The sequence below is a fragment of the Corylus avellana genome, chromosome 2 (assembly GCF_965113065.1).
Source record: "Corylus avellana chromosome 2, dhCorAvel1.hap1.2, whole genome shotgun sequence".
Lineage (NCBI taxonomy): Eukaryota > Viridiplantae > Streptophyta > Magnoliopsida > Fagales > Betulaceae > Corylus > Corylus avellana.
The window spans coordinates 20,624,163-20,649,664 of record NC_142491.1 but is presented as its reverse complement, the minus strand read 5'-3'; the positions used below and the strand labels follow the sequence as shown (position 1 = coordinate 20,649,664).

The window sequence follows — 25,502 nt, the reverse complement described above, 5'->3', positions numbered from 1 at the left end:
GAAACATATATACTTTTTTTCAAACTAGTTTTTTAGTTTTAAGCGTGTATTGTGTTTGAGTTATTTATAAATATTCTTGTTTTTAAAAAACATAAAACAAAAATTTTAACAAATGGAACATGTAAATGCTAAAAGCTATGAGATAAACTTGGTAGGCCCAAGTATTAGAAATGGAAGATTATTATCCCGTCCAATTACAGCAATGATTGTAGAGGTTTATGATGGTTGCACCAAAATTTAAGCTTGTAGAAGTTTTTTGGTAGTGGGAGAGGGGGTCCATTTAGAATGTTGTCAGGGTTTGGTGGTAGTGGATCATGCTGACCAATATTTCATCTACATCTTATTTCTTCATTTAGATATTTTACATGCCTACAACTTAAAAAAAATTAAAAAAAAAAAAAAAAAACGTTTTCGAAATGAGAAATATTAGGGCGGATAGACTAACCCTTTTTTTACTCTTCAGTTAAATGAACTGGAGAATATTTAGTTAATTATATTTGAAAGGTATTTTTGTCTTATCAAAAAATAAAAAGACAAAAATATCCTTCAAATATAACAAATGAACGGGAGAGAATCTGTTCACTAAACTGATGCGTAGCTCATTTATTGCTATTCCTTACATTTCTTTGAATTAATTATTTTAACTTTTTTTAATGAATGAGTTACACATCAATTTAGTAAACTTTTGCTAGCACCCCTAGCATTTATCTTTAGAAATATTATTTAAGGCAAAGTGTGTAAAATTTTGTCTTAAATTCCAGCTTAGTATAATAGTATGTACTTAATAGGCTGAAAATCACGTATCATAAATTGATGTTTTTTTTCTTTTTCTATCTCTTTCTTGGTCATATGTAAGTTTCTGTGTACTTTTATTTTCTTAGTGATTATTTTTTATATGTCTGCACAAAAAAATAATAATAAATAAATAAATAAAAATTTGAATTAGTAACTTCGACTTTATGATGCAAGTCTTGGATTGATTGAATTATTTCTGAGAGATTCTTAGTGTTTTATTGATTAAAAATACTTATTCTATTATATATATATATTTTTTATAAAATAGTCATTTCGTACCAAATATAACATTATGCTCAAAAAGGTCGTTGAATGGATCAAGCAAGAACGAAGAAATTTACAAATTTGGCCATGTAGTGACGTCGAAACATCAAGCTGGGAAACTTTACTGTCCGTGCCGTGGAATAACAAACGTCAGCAGAGGGATCGAAGAGGTTGATGGTCGCGTAGCACCCGGGAGAAAAAGAACCAAAATCTCTTGGCTCAAAAAGTTGTGATCTTCATGCCACCAAATTGACCATGTGCATTGCGGTGTTTCTATGGCGAGCTCATCCACTGTACCCATTGATTCTCATGCTTAACAGGGACGAGTATCACAGTCGGTAAGCCCGATTCTTCTTCTGGGTGTGTTTTTGTTTCTGATTGATTTTGTCTGTCTGCCATGGTTTCTGAGGTTGACGAGGTGCAATATTTTTTGGGTTTGTTCTGGTTTGGCTTTTGAAATCTAATTCTTCATCTGGGTTAGTTTTTGTTTGGATTAATTTTGCCTGTCTGATATGTTTTGGGGTTTGTTTTGGTTGGGGTTTTGAAGGTCTACAAGGCCATTGGGATGGTGGGAAGGTGATGAAATTTTGGGGGGCAGAGATGAAGTGGCAGGTGGGACATGGTTGGCTTGTAGCAGGGATGGACGGATGGCTTTCCTTACAAATGTCAGGGAAGTTCAGTCGCTCCCTGAGGCAAAGAGTAGAGGCGACCTCCTAGTTCGGTTCTTGCAGGTGATCTTATTTTTGTTTTGATCAAATTCTGGCACCCACTCTATCTGTTTGATTTATTTTCTGTACCAGGGATTATAAGGGTCTACGTATCATTTATGCATGTTGGCTCAACATTTGGGATAAGAGAATGTATAGATTGACATTGTTTTTGAAGGAAGTTGTTTGCTTTCAAATTGAGCCATTTATGATCTATAGTGTTGGAGTTTCATGTGTGATGGAATCTCTGTTAACTAGAGACAACAAAAACGGGTGCTTGATATAAGAAACCAAATCAAACTCAGAGGCTTAAGTTTTTGATTACTGATTCTTCAGGTATTTATATCTCCAACATACAATCCATAAATTGTTAAACAAAGAAATCGCATCTCATTTTCAAGAGCTGGAGGAAGCCATGCAATCTATCACACCTCTTTTCTTGTTGCTTAGATTAGTAGATTCCATGTGATTGATGAGACATGCTATATGGTTGTCGTTCTATGCACTTTAGGGGATGAGCCTTTTAAACCCAGTTCAATTGCGAACCAACTTTAGTTAGTTAGACTGGTTGCTTTTGTAAAGAACTTCTTTGGAGCCTTGCATTGAATGATTGTTTCGAGTTTTCATACTGTTGCAGAGCAAGAAGAGACCCATGGAGTTTGCCGAAGAAATGGTGAAGGAGGCAGATCAGTATAATGGGTTTAACCTGATATTAACTGATCTTTGTTCCAAAACCATGGTTTATGTAACTAATAGAGCAAAAGAAGGTAACAACCTTGTTACCGAAGTGGAATCTGGGATTCACGTGTTAACAAATGCAAGGCTAGACTCTCCATGGCCAAAGGTAAGCAGCTGTTAGGTTACACTCCTTTGTCTACATAATTGTAATCCGCTAACAAAAAATGAGAAAATCACAAATGCAATCTCACAATACACATATTTATTGACTGAAATGCAAATTCATTTAATTTAAAGTCTATAAGCTACTGGGTTTTTTCTTACATTTGTGGAAAGGTTCTTCATGATTTACTTACTCTCTTGCAAATTAGTCTCATCTTTATCTTTTCAGGCTCAACGACTGGGCGATAGTTTCAGAGAGCTATTGGATGAACATGGTGAAAAAGAGTTACCCATGAAAGAGATGGTTGAAAAGCTAATGATGGATACATTTAAAGACGATGAAAGCATGCTACCTCACATTTATCCTCCAGAACGGGAATACCACTTAAGTTCCATATTTGTTGAGACAGTCACTACTCCGATTGTAAGTCCAATTACTAGTCTGCCAATTCTTGTGTCCCACTTAAGAGTTAAATTTAATCTCCTCCTTTTATATCAAATAATATAAATCTTGAATAAAATTCACCCTTAAGAGAAGAGTGCATAAAAGCTTAATACACATAATTAATATTAGATAAGATTATCTTTTCCTGACAGGATTTCCTTTTATTGGATAGGGACGTTATGGCACTAGAAGCACTTCTGCAGTGTTTGTGAATGCAATTGGTGTAGTAGAGTTTTATGAGAGGCATCTGGAGAATGAACTGTGGAAAGAAGAGACTGTAACTTACCAGATAGAAGAGACTGATCAAGTGATTGGTGAAAATATGGCTAGCTAGTCCTATAAAATCTCTTCAACAGATCATCTGATTAAAGCTCAGGTCGATAATTTGCAAATACCAATGGAAGACACTTTTTGTAATTTGTTTGTTCATCAAGAGTAATGATAAAAGTAAAAGACTTTTGCCCCCTTTTAACATTACCCATTGGTTAATATTTTTTTGTTATGAGAAAAGAGAAGAAAAATTTTATTAAACATGAGTTATATATCTCTACTAAAACAGCACAGAAACAGTGAAGCAGAAGAACATACTAAAACATACACCAGATACACCTGCAGGTTTACATTTTGGCTACTGTATCACAAAGATGATGAAGGGAGTAGCACAAGTACTATATATATATATATATATAGAAATGCTAGAATGCAATCACTTCCCCACAATTTCCCCATTAAATGTTGAGGTGGCAAGCCCACTTACACTATTTTATTATTATTATTTTATTAAAGTTAATAAAAAAAACTTCAAAAAATAGGCTACCCCATGGCTCTTGGGGTGGATTGGCTACCTCCAAGGGCCAAAAAAAAATTTAAGTTTTTTGTTAAAAAAATGGGTTTGACCATTGGGGTGGCTGATCCTTGCCCAAGGGCCATGGAGTGGCTTTTGCCACCCAATGGCCGAAATGAGGTGGTCGAAGGCACCCCATGGCCCTCTGTCAACCCCAAGGGCCAAACCCCTTTTTTAAAAAAATACTTCAAATTTTGTTTAGCCCTTGAGGTGGTTCCCTTTTTTAAAAAAATACTTTAAATTTTGTTTAGCCCTTGGGGTGGTCGAACCACCCCCAAGGGCTATGGGGTGGCCGAAGCCACCCATGGCGGCGGTCTGGGGTGGCTTCCCCTATGGGTGGCCGGCCACCCGTTCTATTTTTTTAAGTTTTTTTATTAACTTTTCTTAATTTTTATTTTGATTTTTATTTATTTAAAAATAATAAAATATTGGAAGTGGGCTTCCCACCTCAGGCAGCTTTTATGGGAAAATTGTGGAAAAGTGATTGCACTCTAGCATTTTCCTCTATATATCTCTGTCTCTGCAGCTCAGGCATTGCAGGTTGCACACGTGCAAACCTCACCACACTTGCAGAAGGCCTTGCCAGAACTGGTGGTCTCGACACTCTTGGGGCATGTGCAGGGGTTGCAGCCGCAGTGCTCACCGCATGCGCATGTCTCGTGATCATTTCCGGCTGCGGTGGAAGCCACGCTCGTCGGCGTGCATCTGTTCACATAACAAATCTCTTTCATCATCTCAGATAAGTAACTAAAAAAAATCGCCACAAAACTAAAACCCATTTTCCATTAATTAATCAACAAACTGACCTGCAAGCTACGCCGCCAGGGCAGGGAGCAGGACAGCCGCAGGTGTCGTTGCAAACAGCAGAATTACCTCGTCCCTTTGTATCCATTTTCAGCAACTCAAAACTGGAGGATTTGATCCTCTCCGATCCACATATATGCAGAATGTTTCTTTTCTTTTTTAAGTAAGTTTCCTTCCGGGTCTTGTATAACTGCCAAGTGGACATCCAAGTACTAGAGTCCTACACGTGGCATCGTAATCCACCGGTGTCTGACGTGGCAAGAGGTGCTTTTGATATGTATTTCCCCTGCCGCCTAATCTCTAAAGGCGAGGCGGTTAGTCTGCATGCAGTGGACGCGTGGCTATATACATGGAGTTCGTTGATCACATCCATGTTATTATCAAGTTCTTCAAAACAACAAGTATTTTCTAACGACTTTCTGCCGTCAAGCTGTGAGCAATATGATTTCACCAAGTTTATATTTTGAGATCTATCAACTTGGTCCAATGAATTACTTGGGGGCGTCTTTTCTTCCCCCATCAAAGAAGATTAAATTTAGGAAAACTTTGCTTACACCTTAAGAATCGAGAATTATAAGCAATTTTACTATTATAATCTCAAAGTTTAAAAATTTGAAATGTACGTTAGCATTTCATGTTTAATGATGCCGGTTGGAAACGCTAATACAAAAGAACTTTTAGAATTACTTTGCAAGAGCAGAGCACCCAACCAAGTAAAATAGAACTAGACATTGTATTTCTTTCATAATTAGAAGCATGTGAAGTAGTCATCTTCCTTATCAATAATCATACTATGCTTGTTAGACACATAATTTTTAATATGTGATGAGCTTTTCAGATTACAGAATCTGTGTAAAAATTCCTTATTATCTTCTAAGTCATTCTCAAGCGATATATTCATTTCTACAAGTAGAGAATTCTCAAATTTTAAAGAGTCAATCAAATTATGTGCCTTTGATAATTTGGATACCATCCACTCTTTTTCATATACAACGTTTCTGAGTTCGTTAGAATTCTTTTTGGATGAGTAGATCAATGTTCTATACTCATCAAAGTTCGTTGTACATTTCTTGAAGATCAAACTCTTCATCGGAATCACTAAAACAAGTTTGAGAAGTATTCATAGAAAAAAAATTGGAGTCTAAGATCTCACTTAGGAATTTAATCCTTTCACGGAGTGAATCCACTATGATATCAATTGAAAATACCCCAAGACTCCCAATTAAACACACCTGGGGGGGGGGGGGGGGGTGAATATGTGTTTTATGAAATATAATGCAGAATTAAAAATGCAACAATCAAGTAATCACCAAAAATATGTAAAGCAATAAAGCATATGACACAAGTATTTTTGGTAATGAAGTGGAAACCAAGAAGAACCTCTTTAAGGAAAAACCACTACAAGGCAGCAAACCCAGGAAATTGTTCACTATAAAAAGAGGAGGAAATACAAGTTGTTCACACTTATAAAGCCTTTTTAGTTGACACAAACCCATCTAGACAAGTTACCCTTCTTGCCCGTCTACCGCGGTAGTCCCCCCGAACCTTTGGTATTCCTATTGATTCCCCTTGCAAGAACCTCTTACAAGCTGCAAGTAACTGATTGTTGACTCAAACATAAACAAATGCTGTTTACAAGTTCAACATATACTCTATAAGAGTTATGGCTCTAAGGCACATGAACAATGAATCTCTCTTAGTACACAAAGAAACAAACACTTAAGCACTAAGGCTTTTTCTCTCAGGTTAGAGCTTCTTCTCTAGTTGTTTGCTTGATTAAAAACGAATGGCCAAGTCCCATATTTATAGGCTCATGGGAACTAGGCTGGTGAGCAGGTGTTAGGTGACTTTGCTGATTGGCGTTTGGACAGCACGAGGGAGCGTCCGAACGTCTGAGCTCCACGTACTGGAAGTGGAGACAAACTGCCCACTTAGGTCCATATTTTTTGGAAAGTGGATTCGATGTTGGCCACTGCAGGACATCTGTTCAAACGACAATAGGTGGGCGTTCAAACGCCTTTGTATTTCAGCTGGCCATTGACACGTGTCAGCTTCCCTTTGGCTGGCAGGTTCCCTGATTCCTGCAACTATGCACCACCAACGTTCGAACGGTGAGCCTTAGTGTCCGAACGGCACTTCAGTCCAAGCTAAAAACATGCAGACATGCTTTCCTTAAAAACTGCTTTAGTGGACCTTTCCAGGTTTCCTGGTTGACCTGTCTACTAGTTGGTGTTCAAACGTCGCTGCGAACAGGGCTAGGTCAACTTGTCCACGCTGTCAAGGGAAACCTTAGCTGACCCCACAGTGATTAAAAAATCATTTCTCCAAGCTTCAACCTCCACCGTTCGGACGGCTAGCGAATGGACGACACTGACCTCTCCAGTGCAATGAAATTTCCTCCATAGCCTTAGCCCTACACTTACTCTCTAGCAAAGATAATCTGACAGACATTTTCAGTAAACCGGTAGCATCACCTCATTTTTCCCTCCTACATACCAAGCTCAATCAACAAGAAAACAAATCTCTCCTGTTATGAATTTACCATTCTACGTAATGTGTCTTCAATTACCTGTTTGGAAAATTTTATATTTGATAAATTTTGAAAGAACAAGAATGAAGATAATGAACAACTACAATACATATATGGCAAAACTAAAGCAATACATAATTTCTTTCATATTTTTCCACAACTGCATGATCAGTATCATCGGGGTACCAGTTGGGAAATTGTTGCATCATCGACTGAACAACAAATTTCCTGCAACAGACAATTTTCTTCCTCATTTTCATCTCTTTTAAGTGAAAAAGCAGGCGTTTTAGGAGTGTTGATGACTCCATTTTCATTCTTGAGCATTGAAGAAACCTCTAACATAGAAGGTCTATCAACAGGGTTTTCTTGGACGCATAAAAGAGCCACCTGCATGCATCTTAAGAGTTTACAAGCAGAAGAGAAATCATCCAGTGATGGATCGAGAAACTCCAACCCTTTGCCCTCTTTCCACAACTCATATGCCTGCAAGAATATGAAACTTCATTCATTGTAGCACAAATGAGAAACTTCAAATAATATGAATCACAATAGTGATCCTATAAAGTCATAGAAAGTATTACCAAGTAACTTACATATTCTAAAAGGTTCAAATCTTCATGTGTCCCATAATAACGTGCAGTCCTCTTGCCGCTTATAATTTGCAAAAGCAGAACTCCATAGCTATAAACGTCGTATTTCATTGAGTATATACCTTTTCTTACATATTCGGGAGGAACATAGCCACTATATAGCATGTAACAATGAAAATGATCAGTACTAGAAAAAAGAGATAAAGGAAATGTGTCAGATTTCTTCTAAAGGCACTTTACTTACTATGTTCCAACAATCCGGCCTGTGTTTGCTTCATGCTCATCCTTCCTAAAAATTCTAGCTATCCCAAAATCTGATATCTTTGGGTTCATCTCACTGTCTAGTAGTATGTTACTAGCTTTTAAATCTCTGTGAACTATAGTAAAAATTGAATATTCGTGGAGATATAGAAGCCCTTGAGTAATGCCTTCAATGATGCGAACACGTTTTGTCCAATCTAAAAGAAACTGTTGTGTTGGATCTGCGTAAATTTCAATTAGAAATTGATTACTTATTAAATTAAAAGTGTGGGGGCAAGGAAATCACAAATCAAGAAACCTCTTTGAGCTTAAATGGGTCTACCTTTTCTTATTTGAAGTTTAAATGAGTGTGTCATCCTCTTTGAACCTTGTTGTGGAAATGGTTAGACCCATTTAAGCTTTTCAGTACAATATTATGTTACTCAGCATGTACACATAAACTCTGATGGGAAGCATAAGAAGTTGCTGACCAAAAAGGTGGAGAGCCAAGCTTTTGTTTGCCATGTATTCATAAATCAGCATATTTTCGTCCCTCTCGGTGCAATACCCTAAAACTCTCACTAGATTGACATGTTGTAGTCTTGCGGTAAGTGTGACCTCATTTTTGAACTCTTCAAGGCCTTGTTTTGAAGTTCTTGAAAGTCTTTTTACTGCTATCTCCTGCCCCTTCAGTAAATTACCCTAGGAAAATCCACACTCATCGTTAGTATTATCAGCTAAAGAGAGTATTATGAGCCACACATAGTGCTGATCATTATTCACTCGCCCCTATAAAAGTATTTCATATCACTATAAGTCGAAATATAATGTTCACAAACAGACACATATTTGCAACTGTCTAGCCCCCTTTTTGTGGTGCGGCTATCAGCCCTGTTTGTTTAGACAAAAGAAGATAGCTAAAAGAAAGGCTAAAAAAACTATCATCCAATGCAAATAGTTGGTTGGGAGATGTTAGAAAGTTGTTTAGTGAAGCATAGTTCTTCCTAGCAACAAATCATCCAAGGCATGAACAGAATGTATAACAAGGATAAATTAGACCAAGTTGGCCTAATGCAGCAAATGGTTTTTTCTTTTTTCTTTCCTTGAAAAGAAAAAAAAGGGTCTAGGAACCTGAAAGAAATTAGAACCAGAAGGAAATGTTAGAAGCATAAGACCCCTAAATAATTGAGGATTAACTATGATAATCTTCTGTAGCTATAGGGTTGCGTATATGTTAAAGTTACGACGGTGTGTATAAAGGGAACTCAAAATATATGAGGTGCCAAGCATACATTACATAGAGTTAAGTGAGTAAATTATGAAAAGTAATGCACTTAGTGAGATTGAGAGGATTTTGAATATTAAAATAAAAGGATTGGAATCTTCTAATGCAGTTTGAAGAAAAGCAAACTGATTCCGGACCCAACAAATCCTAATTTCCATATTTTTCATGATTTCATATCACCAGACATCACTTTTTTTTTTTTTTTTTAGTTATGTAATATTTGGACTCTGCATTCAAATTTTCCTCCGCATAAGGATTAAACAATGGATGCAATTGTTGAATGTTACCTTGTAAACAGGTCCATATCCTCCTTCTCCGACCTTATTCTCGCTCAAAAAGTTTTGTGTAGCTGCTTTAATGGTAGTATAACTGAATTCTTGCAGATTAGAAGCATTGCTATTAAGATCTTCAGAAGCTGAAAGTTTGATTTTCACTTTATATAATAATCTGTTGACGCTTTCTGCAAAACCTTCAGCCCCAGGGAAAAAGAAGCGAAAGATGTTTAGTATCTCCACCACTTCTATGGTTGTTGTGAACTTCATTTCATGGTTAATGGTTGTCTTAGAGTTGAAAAAAATTACCTCTTGACTTGATCATTTTCCGCCGCAGGTAACATATCACGGTGCCTAGTATAAGCAAGACTGCAAGAGTTGTAGGCAGAATTATTAACAACAAATGCCTCTTCTTATGTTGATCTTCACCTTCCTCTTGAGCTGCAGAGGTAATTCATTTATATCCATTAGAATGTCTCATGAGGATCTCTAACCATTTTTTTCATTGAGTTTTGTTTCAATATCTTAATTATGGGAGAATAACAAGATACCCTTGAGTTCTCTGTACTGACAGGATGCATAATATGTGCAAATGGCCATAAGAATATAATGATAAAACTAGAAACATGGTTTTGATCAAATTTGCAAGCATGCTTTTTGGCAACCAAAATATTACAATAAACTTCTCCTGGCCTATAACAAAATTTATATTTGGTGCCAGGGCAGAAGAGGCCATTAACAATTTCACCAGCATCAACTATTTTTCTAATGTGGAATGTACAAGAGCAATAAGTATTAAGGAAAACGAGCTATACAGTTGAAGACATCAAAGCTAAGGAAAAGAATCAAACGCATAACATGCACTATCAATTAGACAATTAATCCTTGTAAATTTGTAATTATGCTCATTTGCTCCCTTAACATCGTGTATACCTACCACTCAAACACATCAATACACAACATTTATTCATTATTTCTTTTATTTTCTCTTAATCTCCGATTTTAACATGGTATCAAGCCAACGTCCTAAATTTGAACCTCGATTCCACAATATCCTCAAAATTTAAGTTAAATAGTTCATGTGTTGGGCTTCACTTTGTTGAAGGAGAATTTAAGTCCACAAATTAGGGAGAGTGTTAAAATATTAACTTCAAAGGTTAAATCCATTATATCCTACCGGTTTAAACTTTGGAGATAACCAATGAATTATCAATAATAAATCAAAACTAAAGCATAGACTCTATTTTCTCTTAAGAAAAATTGAAGTCAGTCTCCAATATCTTATAGATACCACCAACTCATCTATCAGAATGTAAAAGGGAAATTGACCAAGTAGTGAATTGAATTGTACCTGCTGTAGAGAGCACCCAATTGTCATCATTGCCGATTTGAAACACATTGTAACCAAGTAGCCCGTTCTGCTTTGCATAAGAAACTTTAGCTCTAATGGCCTCCACATCGTCGTAATTGATCCAAATCGGCCCAATTGTGTAGGAATTGACCACATAAGTAGCATTGTACACAGAAGCCGCTCCATAACCAAAGCTTCTAATGTAGGATTTTATCAACTTATAGCCCATGGCACCGTCCATTGTAACAGCCGGAGCCGTCGACGGCGCACCCATTGCACTGTTTCGGGGGTCCACCAGCGTCCACGCATAGCCATGGAAAGGCAAGCCCAAAACCAAGTTGCTAGCCAGAAAACCTCTTCTCTTCCACTCTCTTATACCATCAATAGTATTAGCCCCGTTAAGCTGGCCGCGCAATGCGGCATGAAAGTGCGTGAAATTGTCTCTTCCAGGCACATAGTAATCGTACGCATTAACATGTACCCAATCCAAGTTCCTCTGCATCGACTCCATTGGGTAACTCTCTGAACCCAAAGCTGGCAAGTAATGGGCGGCCATGACCAGGAGCAGAGGATTGCTTGCCTCAGAATCCACAGCATCTCGCCACTCCTTCAAAAGGGTAGCTAAGTTGGTCATGTTGGAGGTTTTGCTTGGCAGAACCCCACAAAGGTCTAGGCCATGAAACCCATAAAGCCTAGCTGTTCTTATTGAAGATTGAATAAAAGAATTTCTGTAAGACGACTGGTTTATCATTGAAAAGAAGGTTGAAGAGTCTCCTCTGCCAACCCATATGGACAAAAGCGTTGTAATGGAGGGGTTCTTCCGCTTTACAGTCTCGGTGAAGGTAGAGAATTGTTGTTCAGTGGAGGAGTTGATGGAGAGGTGGTAGGTGGATGAGTTTACATAAGCGAAAGCGCATATTAGGTGGGTGAAAAGCTTGGAGTTAATATCGGAAACGACGGTTTCACCACCTGAATAAAAGTAACCACCTTTGACCCAAGATTGTGCCGTTGAAGTACTGTGTGATTTGAGAGGGAGAAAGAAGAGGAGGAGGAGGAAGAAGAAGAAGAGGAGGGTGACGAGTTTGGACGCCATGAAGAACGATGTCGATCTTAAAAAATAAACAGAGTTATGGGAAAGTACTTAAGAGCTTACCAGATGCCCATGTAAAAGTGGTAAACTGCATCTTCTATACGAGAGAGTTGTAGAGAAGAGACATCAAATTAATGTTTGTCTCTTCAATGGAGTCGGGGACCCCATTTTATGGCCAAGTCTTTCCTAGTTGGGGGGAGCTCTTTACCCTCCCATAGAGAAAAAAAAAGGCAAATTGTCAATATTATGGTTGCTATTTTCTAATAAATGGTAGACAAATTGAAGCTAACCTGAAAGAAACAAGATATACAAATTTCTTACTAGCGTGTACAAGGCTGCTAACCTGAAATGAAAAGCCCTTTCCTTCCTATCTATCATCAATTCATCTTCCTCGCAGTCGCAGTCGAAATCAATTCAAACTCAGAAAACCCTTCGTTGAAAAGACTTCGTTTTTATAGTGTCATGGACTTTTAGCTCCCCTTATCCTGATACTAAGCCACCTACTTACCTAGTCAATTGCATGGACGATGTTAACTCCACTTTTTCATGATTTGTTCAGAAAAGTCAAAGATGCATAAAAAAGTATCATTCAATAAATAAGGAGAAGCATGCATCATTTGGACTTTTCACATGCCCTGCTTTCAAGAAAAATGCTCTAGATTTTTTTTTTTAATCCAAGAAAATTTTACAAAACTCGTTTGAACTTCGCGCCTTTTGAAATTATTCTTAAAAATATAATAGCTCTTAATTTAGAATATTAAACTTTCAATTTTTTACAATGTTCATCTCACTTAGAATTTTTTATTAAATTCTTTTAGAATTTTCAAAATATTCATGTTTTCTTATGATAAAATAAAAATAAAGTATAAAATTTCGAAAGTAGATATTTTTGTAAATTCCGTTAAATAATCGAACGATAAAGGTTAAGTCAACTGCCAACTTTTGTTCCTCCAGAGAATATGCCACAAATCTCAATGTAAATGCTCTAACATGTCTTTGTGGCAAACAAAATGCTACTTTGAGTTGCATTAAAAAAAAAAAAAAAGATTTTAAATAAAATTGCCAAAATTTTTTTCTTTTGAGGGTGCACCCTCAAATTGTAAAAATGGTATATTTTAAAAACGCACGATTTTAAAGTTAAAAGTGTGATTTAAAAGCTAAACGTTTAATTACATTTTTAAAATTTAGCGTTTTTTGAAATCGCAAACCCGTGAATATATATATATATATATATATTTTAATCCGTTTGGAGGAAGAATACTCTCTCATGTAGGCATCTTAGGGAATAAGCGGACCATCGTAAGTCCAGTTGAAGTTCTCCCCACAAAGCAGGGCAAAAAATGCTGATATTGTTCAATGGCTTCACAGATGAAGTGCATGAATGAAAGATAATCGAGAAGGGGATGATGCATCCTCGGTTATCTTCTGATGACTGATTTTTTTGGGCCAGAAAAGCTTACTAAGCTTACTCGTTGTATGGACCAGAAAAGCTTAAGCAAGCTTGCCAAAGCTCTGTTCAAGAACACCAACAATCCCAAGCTCGCATGGCACCTCTTCAAGCGCATTCTTCTCGCCTCACCCACCTCCTCCTCTTCCTCTCACCACGCTCTTCCACTCATACCCGTCATCGCTCGCATCCTTATTCATGCGCAAATGCACCGCGAAATCGATAGCCTTCCCGAGCTCCTCTTTGCCTCGCAGCCCATCGAAACTTCTCACCCTTGTCTCGTTTCCCTCGTCCAAGTCTTGGCCAAGTCGGGTCTCGTCGATGAGGCCGTTTCCCAATTCAAATCCCTCCGAACCCGGTTCCCGGAAAAGCTTTCTTCGGTATTTTTGTACAATTTGCTTCTTGAGTCCTCCTTAAGGGGAGACCGTGTAGATTTTGTGACATGGTTGTATCGGGATATGATTGTCGCTGGGATTAGCCCGGAAACTTATACTTTTAATCTTTTGATACGTGCATTGTGTGATTCGGGTCGTTTGGAGGAGGCCCGGGAGGTGTTTGATAGAATGCCTGATAAGGGTTGTCCACCAAATGAGTTCAGTGTTGGGATTTTGGTTCGTGGGTATTGTAGAGCTGGGCTTGCTACCCAAGGCTTAGATCTTTTAAATGAGATAAGGGGTTGTAATGTCTTGCCCAACAGGGTTGTGTACAATACTTTGATATCTAGCTTTTGTAGAGAAGGTAGGACTGATGAAGCTGAGAGATTGGTAGAGAAAATGAGAGAGGATGGTCTGTTTCCAGATGTTGTTACTTTCAATTCTAGGATATCGGCCCTTTGTAAGGCGGGGAAAATACTGGAGGCTTCTAGAATTTTTAGAGATATGCAAATTGACGAACAATTGGGGTTGCCTCGACCAAACATTATAACGTATAATTTAATGCTGGAGGGGTTTTGCAAGCAAGGAATGCTGGAGGAAGCAAAGACCTTGTTTGAGTCTATGCAAAAGGTTGGTGATTTTGTAAGTTTGGAGAGTTATAATATATGGTTGTTGGGTTTGGCCAGGACTGGGAAGCTCTTAGACGCTCGGTTGGTTCTAAAAGAAATGGTAGATAAGGGCATTGAACCAAATATTTACTCATACAACATCGTGATGGATGGGCTATGCAAAAATGGGATGCTCTCTGATGCAAGAATGGTTATGGGCTTAATGATAAGTAGTGGGATTATCCCGGATACAGTAACATATAGTACTTTACTACATGGGTACTGCAGTAAGGGGAAGACATCTGAGGCCAATAATATTCTCCATGAGATGATCAGAAGTGGTTGTTTCCCAAATACCTATACTTGCAACATTTTGTTGCACAGCCTATGGAAAGAGGGGAGAACATCAGAAGCAGAGGAACTGCTAAAAAAGATGAACGAAAGACGTTATGGCTTAGATACTGTGACATGCAATATTGTGATTGATGGTCTATGTAATAGTGGGAAATTGGACAAAGCAATTGAAATTGTGAATGGGATGTGGACTCATGGAAGTGCTGCTCTTGGTAACCTAGGGAACTCATTTATAGGCCTAGTTGATGATAGTAATAAATGGAAGAGATGCATGCCTGATTTGGTCACCTACTCAACAATAATTGGTGAGTTATGCAAAGCTGGGAGGCTTGATGAAGCTAAAAAGAAGTTCACTGAGATGGTGAGGAAAAACTTGGTTCCTGATTCTGTGATTTATGATACTTTTATACATACTTTCTGTAAACAAGGAAAGCTATCATCTGCATTTCGAGTTCTCAAGGACATGGAGATAAAAGGTTGCAACAAGACCCTTCAAACGTATAACTCATTGATTTTGGGTTTTGGGAGTAAAAACCAAATATTTGAAATATATGGGCTGATGGATGAGATGAGAGAAAGAGGGGTTCCTCCAAATGTTTTCACTTATAACAATATAATTAGCTGTCTTTGTGAAGGAGGAAAAGTGAAAGATGCCACCTCTCTTTTAGATGAAATGCTACAAAAGGGCATATCCCCTAATATATCTTCCTTTAGAATATTAATCAAAGCTTTCTGCAAGGTGTGTGATTTTGCAGTTGCAAAGGAGATATTTGAGATTGCTCTAAGTATATGTGGCAACAAGGAAGCGTTATATAGTTTGATGTTCAATGAGCTACTTGCTGGAGGGGAAGTCTCCGAAGCTAAAGTTCTGTTCCAAGCGGCATTGGATAGGACTTTTGATGTGGGGAACTTCGGGTACAAAGATCTTATTGACAGACTCTGCAAGGATGAAAAGTTAAACGATGCTAGTGGGATTTTACAGAAGATGATCAATATAGGATATGGATTCGATCCTGCATTATTCATGCCAGTGATTGATGGCTTGGGTAAAAGGGGAAACAAGCTTGAGGCTGATGAACTTGCAGAGAGGATGATGGAAATGGCTTCAGAAGGTAGGGTTGAAAATAAGGTTTATCGAAACCAGAAGGAGATAATCCAGGGAAAACCAAACAAGTATAAGAGAATTGATTGGCAGACCATACTTCACAGGTAAATGGTTGAATGAAAGTTTATTTGCGATCCATTTCTTCTTGCTTTCCTTCTTGGGTCTCATTGATCTTGTGATTTCTTTCTGCTAAATTTGGACCATTCACTTAATCACTTTTTCAATAGAAGCTTACAAAATTGCTTTTTGATATAACTTTACCTGATTTCCTGTCTTAAGTGATCCATATTGTCATAACATCAAGGGAGTATTGACGATATGTGTAGCTCCTATCATACATGAACTGCCTGATGGTGTATATTAGTTGCATGCATCAACATGCGGTACATTGATTCATTGGTTATTGATTAGGTGATCTGCAATTATTTTTTGGATGAATAAAATTTTCATTCAAAACACAAACTAAACACCCATACACACCAACAAGAAAGCTGGAACTCAGTTCTTTACATTAAACAGTGAAACACCCCACCCCAATCAAACAATTACAAATGGTTTCCTACAAAAAAAAAATCACAAGCTAAAACAAACCACCACCCATCAAAGAAAAAAAGGCGCTTCATTACTCATTTTGAACCAAGATACTCAAAGGAATGCTCCAATTCTCACAAATCTTGACATTTTCAACAGTATTCTTGAACTTTCCTTTGCTCTTCCCCATGATTCTTGTACTAATCTCCCAACAAATAAGCTGTAATATTTGCTCCTCAGAATTCACCCTATTGCAAAATTTAATACTATTCCGGTGCTTCCATATGTGATACATAGTTGCCCCAAGAGCCAATTTACACACAGTGCATTACAAATTTTTCCACTTCCATTATAATCTATGAGTGTTATAATGGAATTATAATCTATGAATGTTATGGAGAAGTTAATGCATGAAATAGATCACTTTCTTCTGCCAAAGTTTGTCACATTTATTACTCATAATCCAGAAATGTGACATCATGGTGAGTGTTGTCATTTGGATTCATCAAACTCTACCATAGGAGAGAACCTGTACATGTCTTGTGCTTTTTTCATGTTTGGGAGACATGCTCTGAGTCGATCACACACACACACACAGAAATTCACAGTTACAAGCACCACTTCTATATTTAAAGCCACTTTTCAATTAAATCCTGATTTTTGGTGTGATATGAATATATGTTAAGGGAGCACATAATGCGATATACTAGGATATATTTGAGTATTACTATAGATTGGCATCTTTAAAATTTTGATTCTGTCAAGCCAAATAATATTATTTGATTATCTCAGAACATCAATCTTGTTGTGATGTAACTAGATGTACCTTACCCTTCTCCTGTCTTTCTGCAATCTGTGAATTCTATACCTTGCTTACTGTGTATCTGCTATGTATCTTTGACAGAGATGATGGTAGTGGAATTGTACTGAAAGCTCTTAAGCGGGTACAGAGAGGCTTGGATCAGGGTACTATATCAAGTTTGCAGCCCCATAAAAATGAAGTTCTCGATTATTGGGATGGTGGTGGTTAACTTCATTAACTCTTTGGGGTCAATGCTCAAGATTTAAAGAGATTATAGGAAAGCAGAATGTCAAAATTGAAGCTGTCAGAGAAATTCAAGTGCCTCTTTTTTTGTACCTCAGGTATGGCTATAGGCTCTTTCTTTTTTTTACAAAAAAAAAAAAAAAAAAAAAAAAAATGAAAAATGAAAAAAGAAAAAGATTTTATTACTTCTCTTTCACAAGTGTTCCAGGCAATGTGAAGATAGATTTTAAGCCCAATAATTAGTCCTGTAGAGATTAAATCTCTGCTTTTCTAGACTAGTTTGCTGGCATCTTTCTACTTGATAATGAAAAGATTGTCAAAATACGATTTTGGTTTCTGAACTATGTGCCCCATTCCAAATCACTTTTGAACTATCATTTGTTTCAATTTAGTTTTAAAAATGCCTCAATGTACCCTTACTCTACTTTATTGTCACTATGCAAATGACAATTGCTGATAAGATAGTTGTTTTATAATACACATCTTTTTAACATTGGAATGGAGAATTAGGCTACATGCTCGTTTAACAAAATCAGAGCATATAAAGACGTGTGACATACATATAAAGACGTGTGACATGCATGTTAGGGATCTACAATGTCTTTTTTAATCTATTTTCCTATTTTTAAATGTTAAATTCATGTGTCTTCTTATATATGATTTTGTGAGAGTGCATATGATATGACCTAATGTGTCACATCAGTATTATGGTAATATGTGTACAAGAAACATGTGGAACGTCATTAACTTTTTTTCTCATAGTGATGAGAAGGTGAGGTAAGAACAAGATTGGGTCCTTTTGAAAATTTAAAGAACTAATTGAAACAATCTATAATTCATAGATGAAATTAGAATCTAATGTATAATTCAAGGATCTGAGATTCTAAATCATATGTTGACTGAAAAAAAAAAAAATTATCATATTTGATATTTGATATTTGATACTCTTCAACATATGCAGTCAGAAAATCCTTTTCATTATCATATTGAGGCTGGATGGTCGCACAAGACAGCTACGAGTTATTTCATATTAGTACCCTTTATTCATTGTGGACTTGGAGGTAACTCTAACTAAATATGTGGAATTCAAGCATGCTTGCATAAAATCTTGTTTACATCTAATAAAATTCTAGCTGGACACTGACCATTCTCTTTTCATAGGGTTCTCTTTCATTACAAAAATGTTTTCGTAACAATCTTTTGCTTTGTTGTTGAACATTTGCATTTTAATGACATTTACTAAGCCAGTTCAAGTTTATTATTTGCTTGTCAAGATTATAAAATGTTCTGGTCTCTCTTCCTGCTTCTTAGTTTTCTGCTCGATGATTTGCTGGATTATTACTTCCTGATGAACCTAGTATGGCCTTGAATGGGTTTGTGCTCTTATCAGCAAGTCACTTCCCTTGTTTCACCAATATATTTTTTGTGTGGATAGGATAGCACTAAATGAACGTTTGGCACTAACAGTTCTCTTGTGGTCTACTGTTCATTATGTCAAACAAAGCTAGATTTTGTTACAAGAAAAAGGTTGGTCCCAAAAAAGCAGAAAGGCGAATGCATATCCAATCAAGAAAATGTATACCTTTTCTTCTGGTGGTGTATAATGTGCTTGGTCCAATGTCCATAATGAGCAACAGAAAGAAGATCCAATATCAAGATTCATACTTTTTGGTGGTTTATTTAATATGTTATGTAGCATATGGATTTATGTAGTACAGCCGTCTGATTGATAGTGGAAAGGAATATTTGGTGCCTTGTTGAACTGTGTAATATATAAGGGTTGCCATTTATTAGGTTTGTCGATGGTCTACATCTTGCAGTGTGGACTCTATTTTTTTATTTTTATTTTTTGTAAGATGTGTGGACTCTATTTTAGTTTTGGGCCTAATAGCTGATTTCCCTTCAAAGTCAAAGCTTTCAACTTATTTGGCCCCACTGTTGGGTGAACTCGATTTCATTTTCCTCCATTTGGGTGTCTTGAAACAGTCTCAAATCTGAAATTTAATGGTGTCAGTCTTGGATATACAGTTGTTTAATCCATTTCCTCTCTTTTTAGGGCAACAATTCAACTTTCGGGTTCAATTTTTCGAGATAGAGATCTCTAGCAATTTTGCTGTTCGAATTGCTAGCAATTGAGACAGTAAATATGAGAGAGTGTTGATGGGACTCAATTTCCCAACAAGTCTAGAGCAACTTGCTTTTTTGCTAAGATAAATGGCCTCACAAGGGTTCTCTTACATTTGCTGCATGCAGCAACAATTAAAGCAGCAAATTGTTGAGAATCCAAATTCAATTCTTCATTGATGTTCCTACTATTTTTGGACTAACAATTTGGTCTTCAAAATCACTGATTGTCATTCTTCGAAGGATATAATGACTTTTTGTTCCTTAAAAAAAAATTAAAAGTAGTTTGAGCATATATTATTTGATCCTCATCTAAATCAAAAGAAGCAAAAATTCACAGTTCTGAACCTTACAGGTGAATAAGGAAATCCACATATATCATTATCCTTGAAAATCGTAACCCCAAGTCAAACATCCTACTAAAGCCTCGAAAGTTAGAAACGTCAATAGCAAAAATTGCATGTTTTCGATGTGCAGAAAAACATCCGAATTTATGTACGGGATGGGAATCTTTTAAAATTCTCTACCCTAATTTTATAGAATTCAGATAGGAAATGAGAGGAGGGCTAGAGAGCCCGAACAACTTGAGGGTTGCAGAATCTACTTGCCCGGAGCACTCGCTCTCTCATATCCTACCTCAAATTTCGGATAAAGAATTTTGCAGATCTTGATTCTTATGTACTTTTCCCCAACAAAACGAATATTCTAATTTAAGAAGATGATTGGTGGGAACTGGGAAGCCCAAGTGGGTAGAGTGTTTCTAATAATCTCATAAAATTCATTTATTGGCCGTAGAATAATACCAATGGGTCTTCAGAGTTAGATCCAAAGGCTTAAAAAGCTAAACATAGAAGTGGGAAGTGAAAAATAATGTTTGGTAATCATCATCAACAGAGTCTCCAGCTGCTGCTCTAACAACTCAAAGCAGCAGAATCCATGAAATAAAATAACCGCTTATATACTTGATACTTCTGAGCCTAAAAAACATGAAGCTAAAAATTACGACAGCCCACTGCTACCAAAGGGACTCCCAAGATTTGGATTAGAAGAAGCATGCTGAAGGCAGAGCCTGATTGTGTGGCTTTGAGATGCTCTGTATATTTCTATGCACTCTTGAAAGTCAGCATCACATGTCAAAAGAACCCACTCACGATCATCATCCAAATACTTGAGATCAATTCTACTGATATCATCTAGATTGAATCTTCTTCCAATCTCCATCTGTAAATCTCCAAAAGTCCAGTTGGGATGAAAGCTGAACCGGATTTTTTCATCCCCAAAAGTTGCTTTTACTCTGAAAGCACCACCATCTCTTGAATTATGGCTGCTGCTTTCTGGTAAGACAGGTAGCGTGTCAAGGCTGCAGGTAGAGTTGTGGAGAAGAAGGTTGGGTTCCTGTTGATGCTGATGCAAGGCATGTAAGTCTGCTTCACTGCATGCCATCTGCAGAATCCCACCTGGGTTTTCTCTCATTAAAGTATCTGCACTACTCAAAGCATTGATGGTGGTGGTGGTGTGCTGCTGATGATTTGCTGCAGTGGCACAAAAGATGCTGGGGCCAGAAGTCTGGCTGCAGGAAGAAGGTGGGGATTTTGATGGAGTAAATAACCCAGAACTCTCTGGTATAGTGTTTGATTGCTTTGAGTTTTCACTCATTTTCAATGATGAGAAAGAGCTAGTTCCCGGGGAGCTCAATTCAGGGAAGTTTGAATAGAAAGAACCAATTTGAATAGCTCCCTCAGCTCCTTGGACTGAGTCGATTACAAGCTGGAGTTTCCTGAGAGAGTGGCCCACCTTCTTGATCTTTCTAGAAGGCCATCTTGTAATCCCATGTTGCCTGCATATCCTTTTCAGAGTTGTCGGGCACACTGCAAATGAAAGAAGCTGCCATGAGCTTTCTATAGCTTGTATGTGAGCTTACATGCAATGGAAAGGGATACAAGAAGCTTGTATTATCATTTTGTATTGCTCTTAGTTATTCATAGCATCTACAAATTGGGATGCATAGACTTGAAGGAAAGCTCAAATATAATTTCCTATTGATTTCAAAGATACATACTAAGAAATGAGGAAATTAAACTTCATGAGATTATCTTGCTAATCAGGCTTGAGCTTTCTATATATATCTATATAATATATGCAATAATGGGAATGAGGTGCATGTACTTTTTAAAAACATTAATTAGGAGGAATCAATCCAGTTTCAAAAGAATTTTCTCACGCTGCACTATGAAAGGATTCAATCAAACCCCTCAATTAATGCTAAAAAAAGTACTAGTGATTGATTTTAGTCTTAATGGATATATAGTTTCCTACCGCCAATACTTTTAGCAGCATCTTTCAGGCTCCCTGCAAAGTATTGCCGGAGAACTGGCAAGCTGATAGTCTTCTCTGTCTTGGTCCTCCTCTTCTCTCCTGATTTTCTACCGCCCGACGAGCGGCGGCTACCGTATGAATAAGAATCTCCACCACCCTCAACACTACCTTTGGATTCAGAACTTTGCTGAAGTTGCCCAAAATCTGGAAACTCCTGCCCATTTCGTGATCCTCCCTGAGTGTTAATGTTATCCCAATGGGTTGTCACCTTGAATTCTTTGTTTGCTTCTTCTTCTTGATACTCCAAGGAGATTGAGACACCTTTCCCTTTCTGCTGAGCCTCCATCATATGAGCAATCCATGATGACTGATCTTGATCTTTTTGGGGAGAAGATCCTGATTTCTGAGATTCCTCTTTGTTAATTCTCAGATGATCTGAAGGAACTACCACTTCCTTATTAACAGGGTATATGATTTCTTCCTCTTCTTTGTCAATAACAGCATGTAAACTCCTGCAAGCCTGCTGTAATACAATGGACAATGAGTTGAGCATCTGCTTTTGTTCTTCTGTGTCTTGGCAATCCTTTGGCAAGAAAAACTCCAACACAAAATCGGCCGAGCCGGTGTAGATGCTTCGGAGGGGGATTGTGATGGCGGCGCGCAATCCAAACATCCTGGCATGGTGAGAGAGGGGATATTCTGCCTTGCTGAAGGCGGTTATGTCACTTGCAAAGCATGGTTTTGCTGTGGTGAATGCAGTCCCGACGGTGCCTTGGCCGCGAAAAAGGTGGTACTCCGAGCATGCTTCGTGGAAGCCGAAGACGTCTACATCAGCCACAAAGCAAGCAGTGTCCACAGTTGAAACACACTGAGCATAATTCTCATTAGAGTATTGTGGGCAGCTTCCTTTGCCTTGTTGGTAACACGGCGCCCATGTTAGGGCTAAAGGCAATCGGTGTGTCTTGCAAACTGATGCTAAAACCTCTATTATCTCAGCCAGTGCAAAATGGTACAACTCCTCATGAGAAGCCTGATAAAAATAAGCACACATGATATTATGAATGAAATTGATCGTATCATTTCATGGGCATGATTTAAAGTTAACAATGAAATGGAAATAACCCTTCTTCTGGTTAACAATGAAATGGAAATAACCCTTCTTCTGGTTAAAGGATATGGTCGTCTTACCTTTACACCGGGAGGGCTGAAGTATTGGGAACTCCTAAGATCAACAGACTGCAAATTAAAATAAAAAACAATTGTAAGAATAATATAGAATATGAGTTGAAGAAGTGGCCATGTCGTTCACACGTATATAGAATAAACAAATTAGCCATAAGCATCGAAAATTAAGGTTATAGCTTTTTCATAATTAACAATAATTTCCAGGGAAAAAAGGGAAAGTCAATGCAACATAATTCATTCAACAAAGTAGCCATATATATTCAAAGAGACAAGAAGGGTAGGGCTAATTAACATTTGTTATATATGAAAGAAAGTTTTTTTTTTTTTTTGAAAGATATATGAAAGAAAGTTGAGCAATGCAAATGGGTGGACAATATAATGGAAGGAGCATAATGTCACAATATTGTCCTACTATCCATTTACTAAACCCTGTAAAGGTGCCTGCAGATTCTCGCACGATGCAGATATTGCATATATATATTTAGATGTTTTTTAAAGTTGTTTTTTTTTTTAACATAATATGTCACAATACATTAATTATGCATTAAGGAACAAGTAAACACAGTTGAAGCTCAGAACAATCATGGCTTCTAACTGTATCTTTAACTATAATTTTTTTTTCCTTTTAACTCTTCCTCATTAGAAGATTAATCCTCAATACCCAGTTGGCTTAAAATTTTGAATTTCAAAGCTATTAATACTATTTAACAGACTCTCATACGACACGACGGCTTTACCTCGAGGGCTTGGCAGACATGTTCAAGTTCGGGGCGATAGTTGATCTTTTGAGTGGCTGGAACAATCTCAACAACACCCAAGCAAGTTCCAGTGCCACGTTCGACGACAGGAAGAGCAAGAGAGCCACGAACATCGTTCGGCTGTGAGTAGTTCATACGTGGGTATTCCTCTCTCTTGAAGAAACGAACATCAGGAGGGGTACACTGATCAGGCAACTTCCCCATGAAAACCCGACCCGGTAACCCGCCGGATTCCTCCATGTCCTCCTCCTCCTCCTCCTCAACCGCCAGCTGATAAGCCGCCCGACAAACATTTCGGTAATACGGTTGTTGGTCTTGAGTGGCGGTGAGGAAATATCTGCTGCCTCCTCCTCCTCCTCTTCTCACAGCTGGCACCCATAGCTGAAGAAGCACATTCATGTTCTTCGTACATTCTCTCAAATATCCAACGGCCAGCATTAGCCTCTCTTTGACAGAGGAGCTAGGGCCGGGATTTGCTCTGGGCCCAATCCACCATCTTCTCCCGAGCTCCGTCCCGTCAACTAGAATGCTTTCGGATTGGTCGGGAAAAGAAGTTCCCACCGTTGGATCTTCCTGATAGATTTGCTGATGATGATGGACGTTGTTGATGTTGTTGTTGGAATCCAAAGTGGGCAAATAATAGGGTGACGGGTCGTTGACGAGAGCGCGAGTCGTCTCCAACCAGCATCCTTCGAAGAGAAGTTCGTCCATGAAATCCATTTCCATGGCGGCCGCGTGATGATCAGTCGTCGTAGTAGTAGTAGTAGTGCTGAAGTTGCCGTACGTCGTCGTGTTGGGGGGCGTCGTGAAGGCGGCGGCTCCACCGTACTCCATGTTCATCATCAGCTTCCTTTCGATTTCCATACACGTATCCAAATGCCCAATCTGTCCGAGTCCCGGAAACATCGTCAACAAATTTTTTTTGTTTTTTTAACTGCAATCACAAGTGCATTTAAGAAAGAAAGAAAGAAAGAAAGAAAAAACTGACATATTTGAAGCTTTTGTTGATTTTCAAATGGGTATATATATATATCAGCTTAATTGGGTTCAAAAATAAAATATAAAAAAAAAACCAATTATCCCAAAGCAAAATTGCTAAAATAAAAGTATATATATCTATATATATATACACGTACTACTCATTCTCTGAAACTATATATATGTAAGTAACAGAATGGAGGAGGATGATAATTAAATAAGAGAAAGCAACTCACATTACTTTGTTGAAATTCTTGTAAATCTTATCACTTTGGTGAGCATCTCCACTATATATACCATGTGTGTGTATATATATATATGTGCTTGGTTAAAAAAAGTATTAACAGATGATGAGGAGGAGGAGGAAAGATTCGCTGGGTCGACGAAGAAGAAATATTGAAGGAAATATATGGTGTGGGATGGATGGATGGATGATTCAATTCTACTATTGCCTGAAGCTATGCCGGTGCGTGTCTCAAGAATCTCCAACTATTTAACGTTCCAAAAAACCATTAAAGAAAGGAGAATCTCCTGTTTAGCAGGACCACCCAAAAAACAAATAAAAAAAGCTCATGGTTTACATGCCATCTTCATCGATCATCATCATCATCATCATCGAC

The 25,502-nt window shown here is 37.6% G+C and overlaps 5 protein-coding genes across 6 annotated transcripts; 2 read left to right on the top strand and 3 right to left on the bottom strand.

The window, feature by feature from the left end:
• Positions 1–1,127: 1,127 nt before the first annotated feature.
• On the top strand, positions 1,128–3,587 carry LOC132187878 (transport/golgi organization-like protein (DUF833)). The gene is made up of 5 exons (XM_059602312.2): positions 1,128–1,397; positions 1,607–1,790; positions 2,404–2,610; positions 2,836–3,030; positions 3,224–3,587. The coding sequence occupies exons 1-5, from the start codon at positions 1,315–1,317 to the stop codon at positions 3,383–3,385; spliced, it is 831 nt and encodes a 276-aa protein (XP_059458295.2). The 5' UTR covers positions 1,128–1,314; the 3' UTR covers positions 3,386–3,587.
• A 45-nt stretch (positions 3,588–3,632) lies between these two features.
• Positions 3,633–4,833, bottom strand: ATMT4B (Plant EC metallothionein-like protein, family 15). Its single transcript, XM_059602316.2, has 2 exons — positions 4,702–4,833; positions 3,633–4,600 (listed from the first exon to the last, which is right to left on the bottom strand). Exons 1-2 carry the CDS (start codon positions 4,785–4,787, stop codon positions 4,423–4,425), a joined length of 264 nt encoding a protein of 87 aa, XP_059458299.2. The 5' UTR covers positions 4,788–4,833; the 3' UTR covers positions 3,633–4,422.
• A 2,486-nt stretch (positions 4,834–7,319) lies between these two features.
• LOC132181742 (uncharacterized) lies at positions 7,320–12,464 on the bottom strand. Of its 2 annotated transcripts, XM_059594986.2 has the most exons (8): positions 12,401–12,464; positions 10,968–12,266; positions 9,926–10,057; positions 9,632–9,813; positions 8,551–8,761; positions 8,064–8,301; positions 7,823–7,973; positions 7,320–7,712 (listed from the first exon to the last, which is right to left on the bottom strand). In XM_059594986.2, the coding sequence occupies exons 2-8, from the start codon at positions 12,058–12,060 to the stop codon at positions 7,404–7,406; spliced, it is 2,316 nt and encodes a 771-aa protein (XP_059450969.2). In that variant the 5' UTR covers positions 12,061–12,266; positions 12,401–12,464; the 3' UTR covers positions 7,320–7,403. The 2 variants fall into 2 exon arrangements, with proteins under 2 accessions (XP_059450969.2, XP_059450964.2); XM_059594981.2 differs by having other exon boundaries at positions 10,968–12,425.
• Positions 12,465–13,350: 886 nt separating this feature from the next.
• Positions 13,351–19,398, top strand: LOC132181726 (Pentatricopeptide repeat (PPR) superfamily protein). Its single transcript, XM_059594968.2, has 3 exons — positions 13,351–16,049; positions 17,381–17,619; positions 18,483–19,398. Exons 1-2 carry the CDS (start codon positions 13,486–13,488, stop codon positions 17,505–17,507), a joined length of 2,691 nt encoding a protein of 896 aa, XP_059450951.2. The 5' UTR covers positions 13,351–13,485; the 3' UTR covers positions 17,508–17,619; positions 18,483–19,398.
• Positions 19,399–20,644: 1,246 nt separating this feature from the next.
• LOC132169433 (protein NLP2-like) lies at positions 20,645–24,768 on the bottom strand. The gene is made up of 4 exons (XM_059580471.2): positions 23,884–24,768; positions 23,150–23,197; positions 21,962–22,991; positions 20,645–21,513 (listed from the first exon to the last, which is right to left on the bottom strand). The coding sequence occupies exons 1-4, from the start codon at positions 24,766–24,768 to the stop codon at positions 20,645–20,647; spliced, it is 2,832 nt and encodes a 943-aa protein (XP_059436454.2).
• Positions 24,769–25,502: the final 734 nt, after the last annotated feature.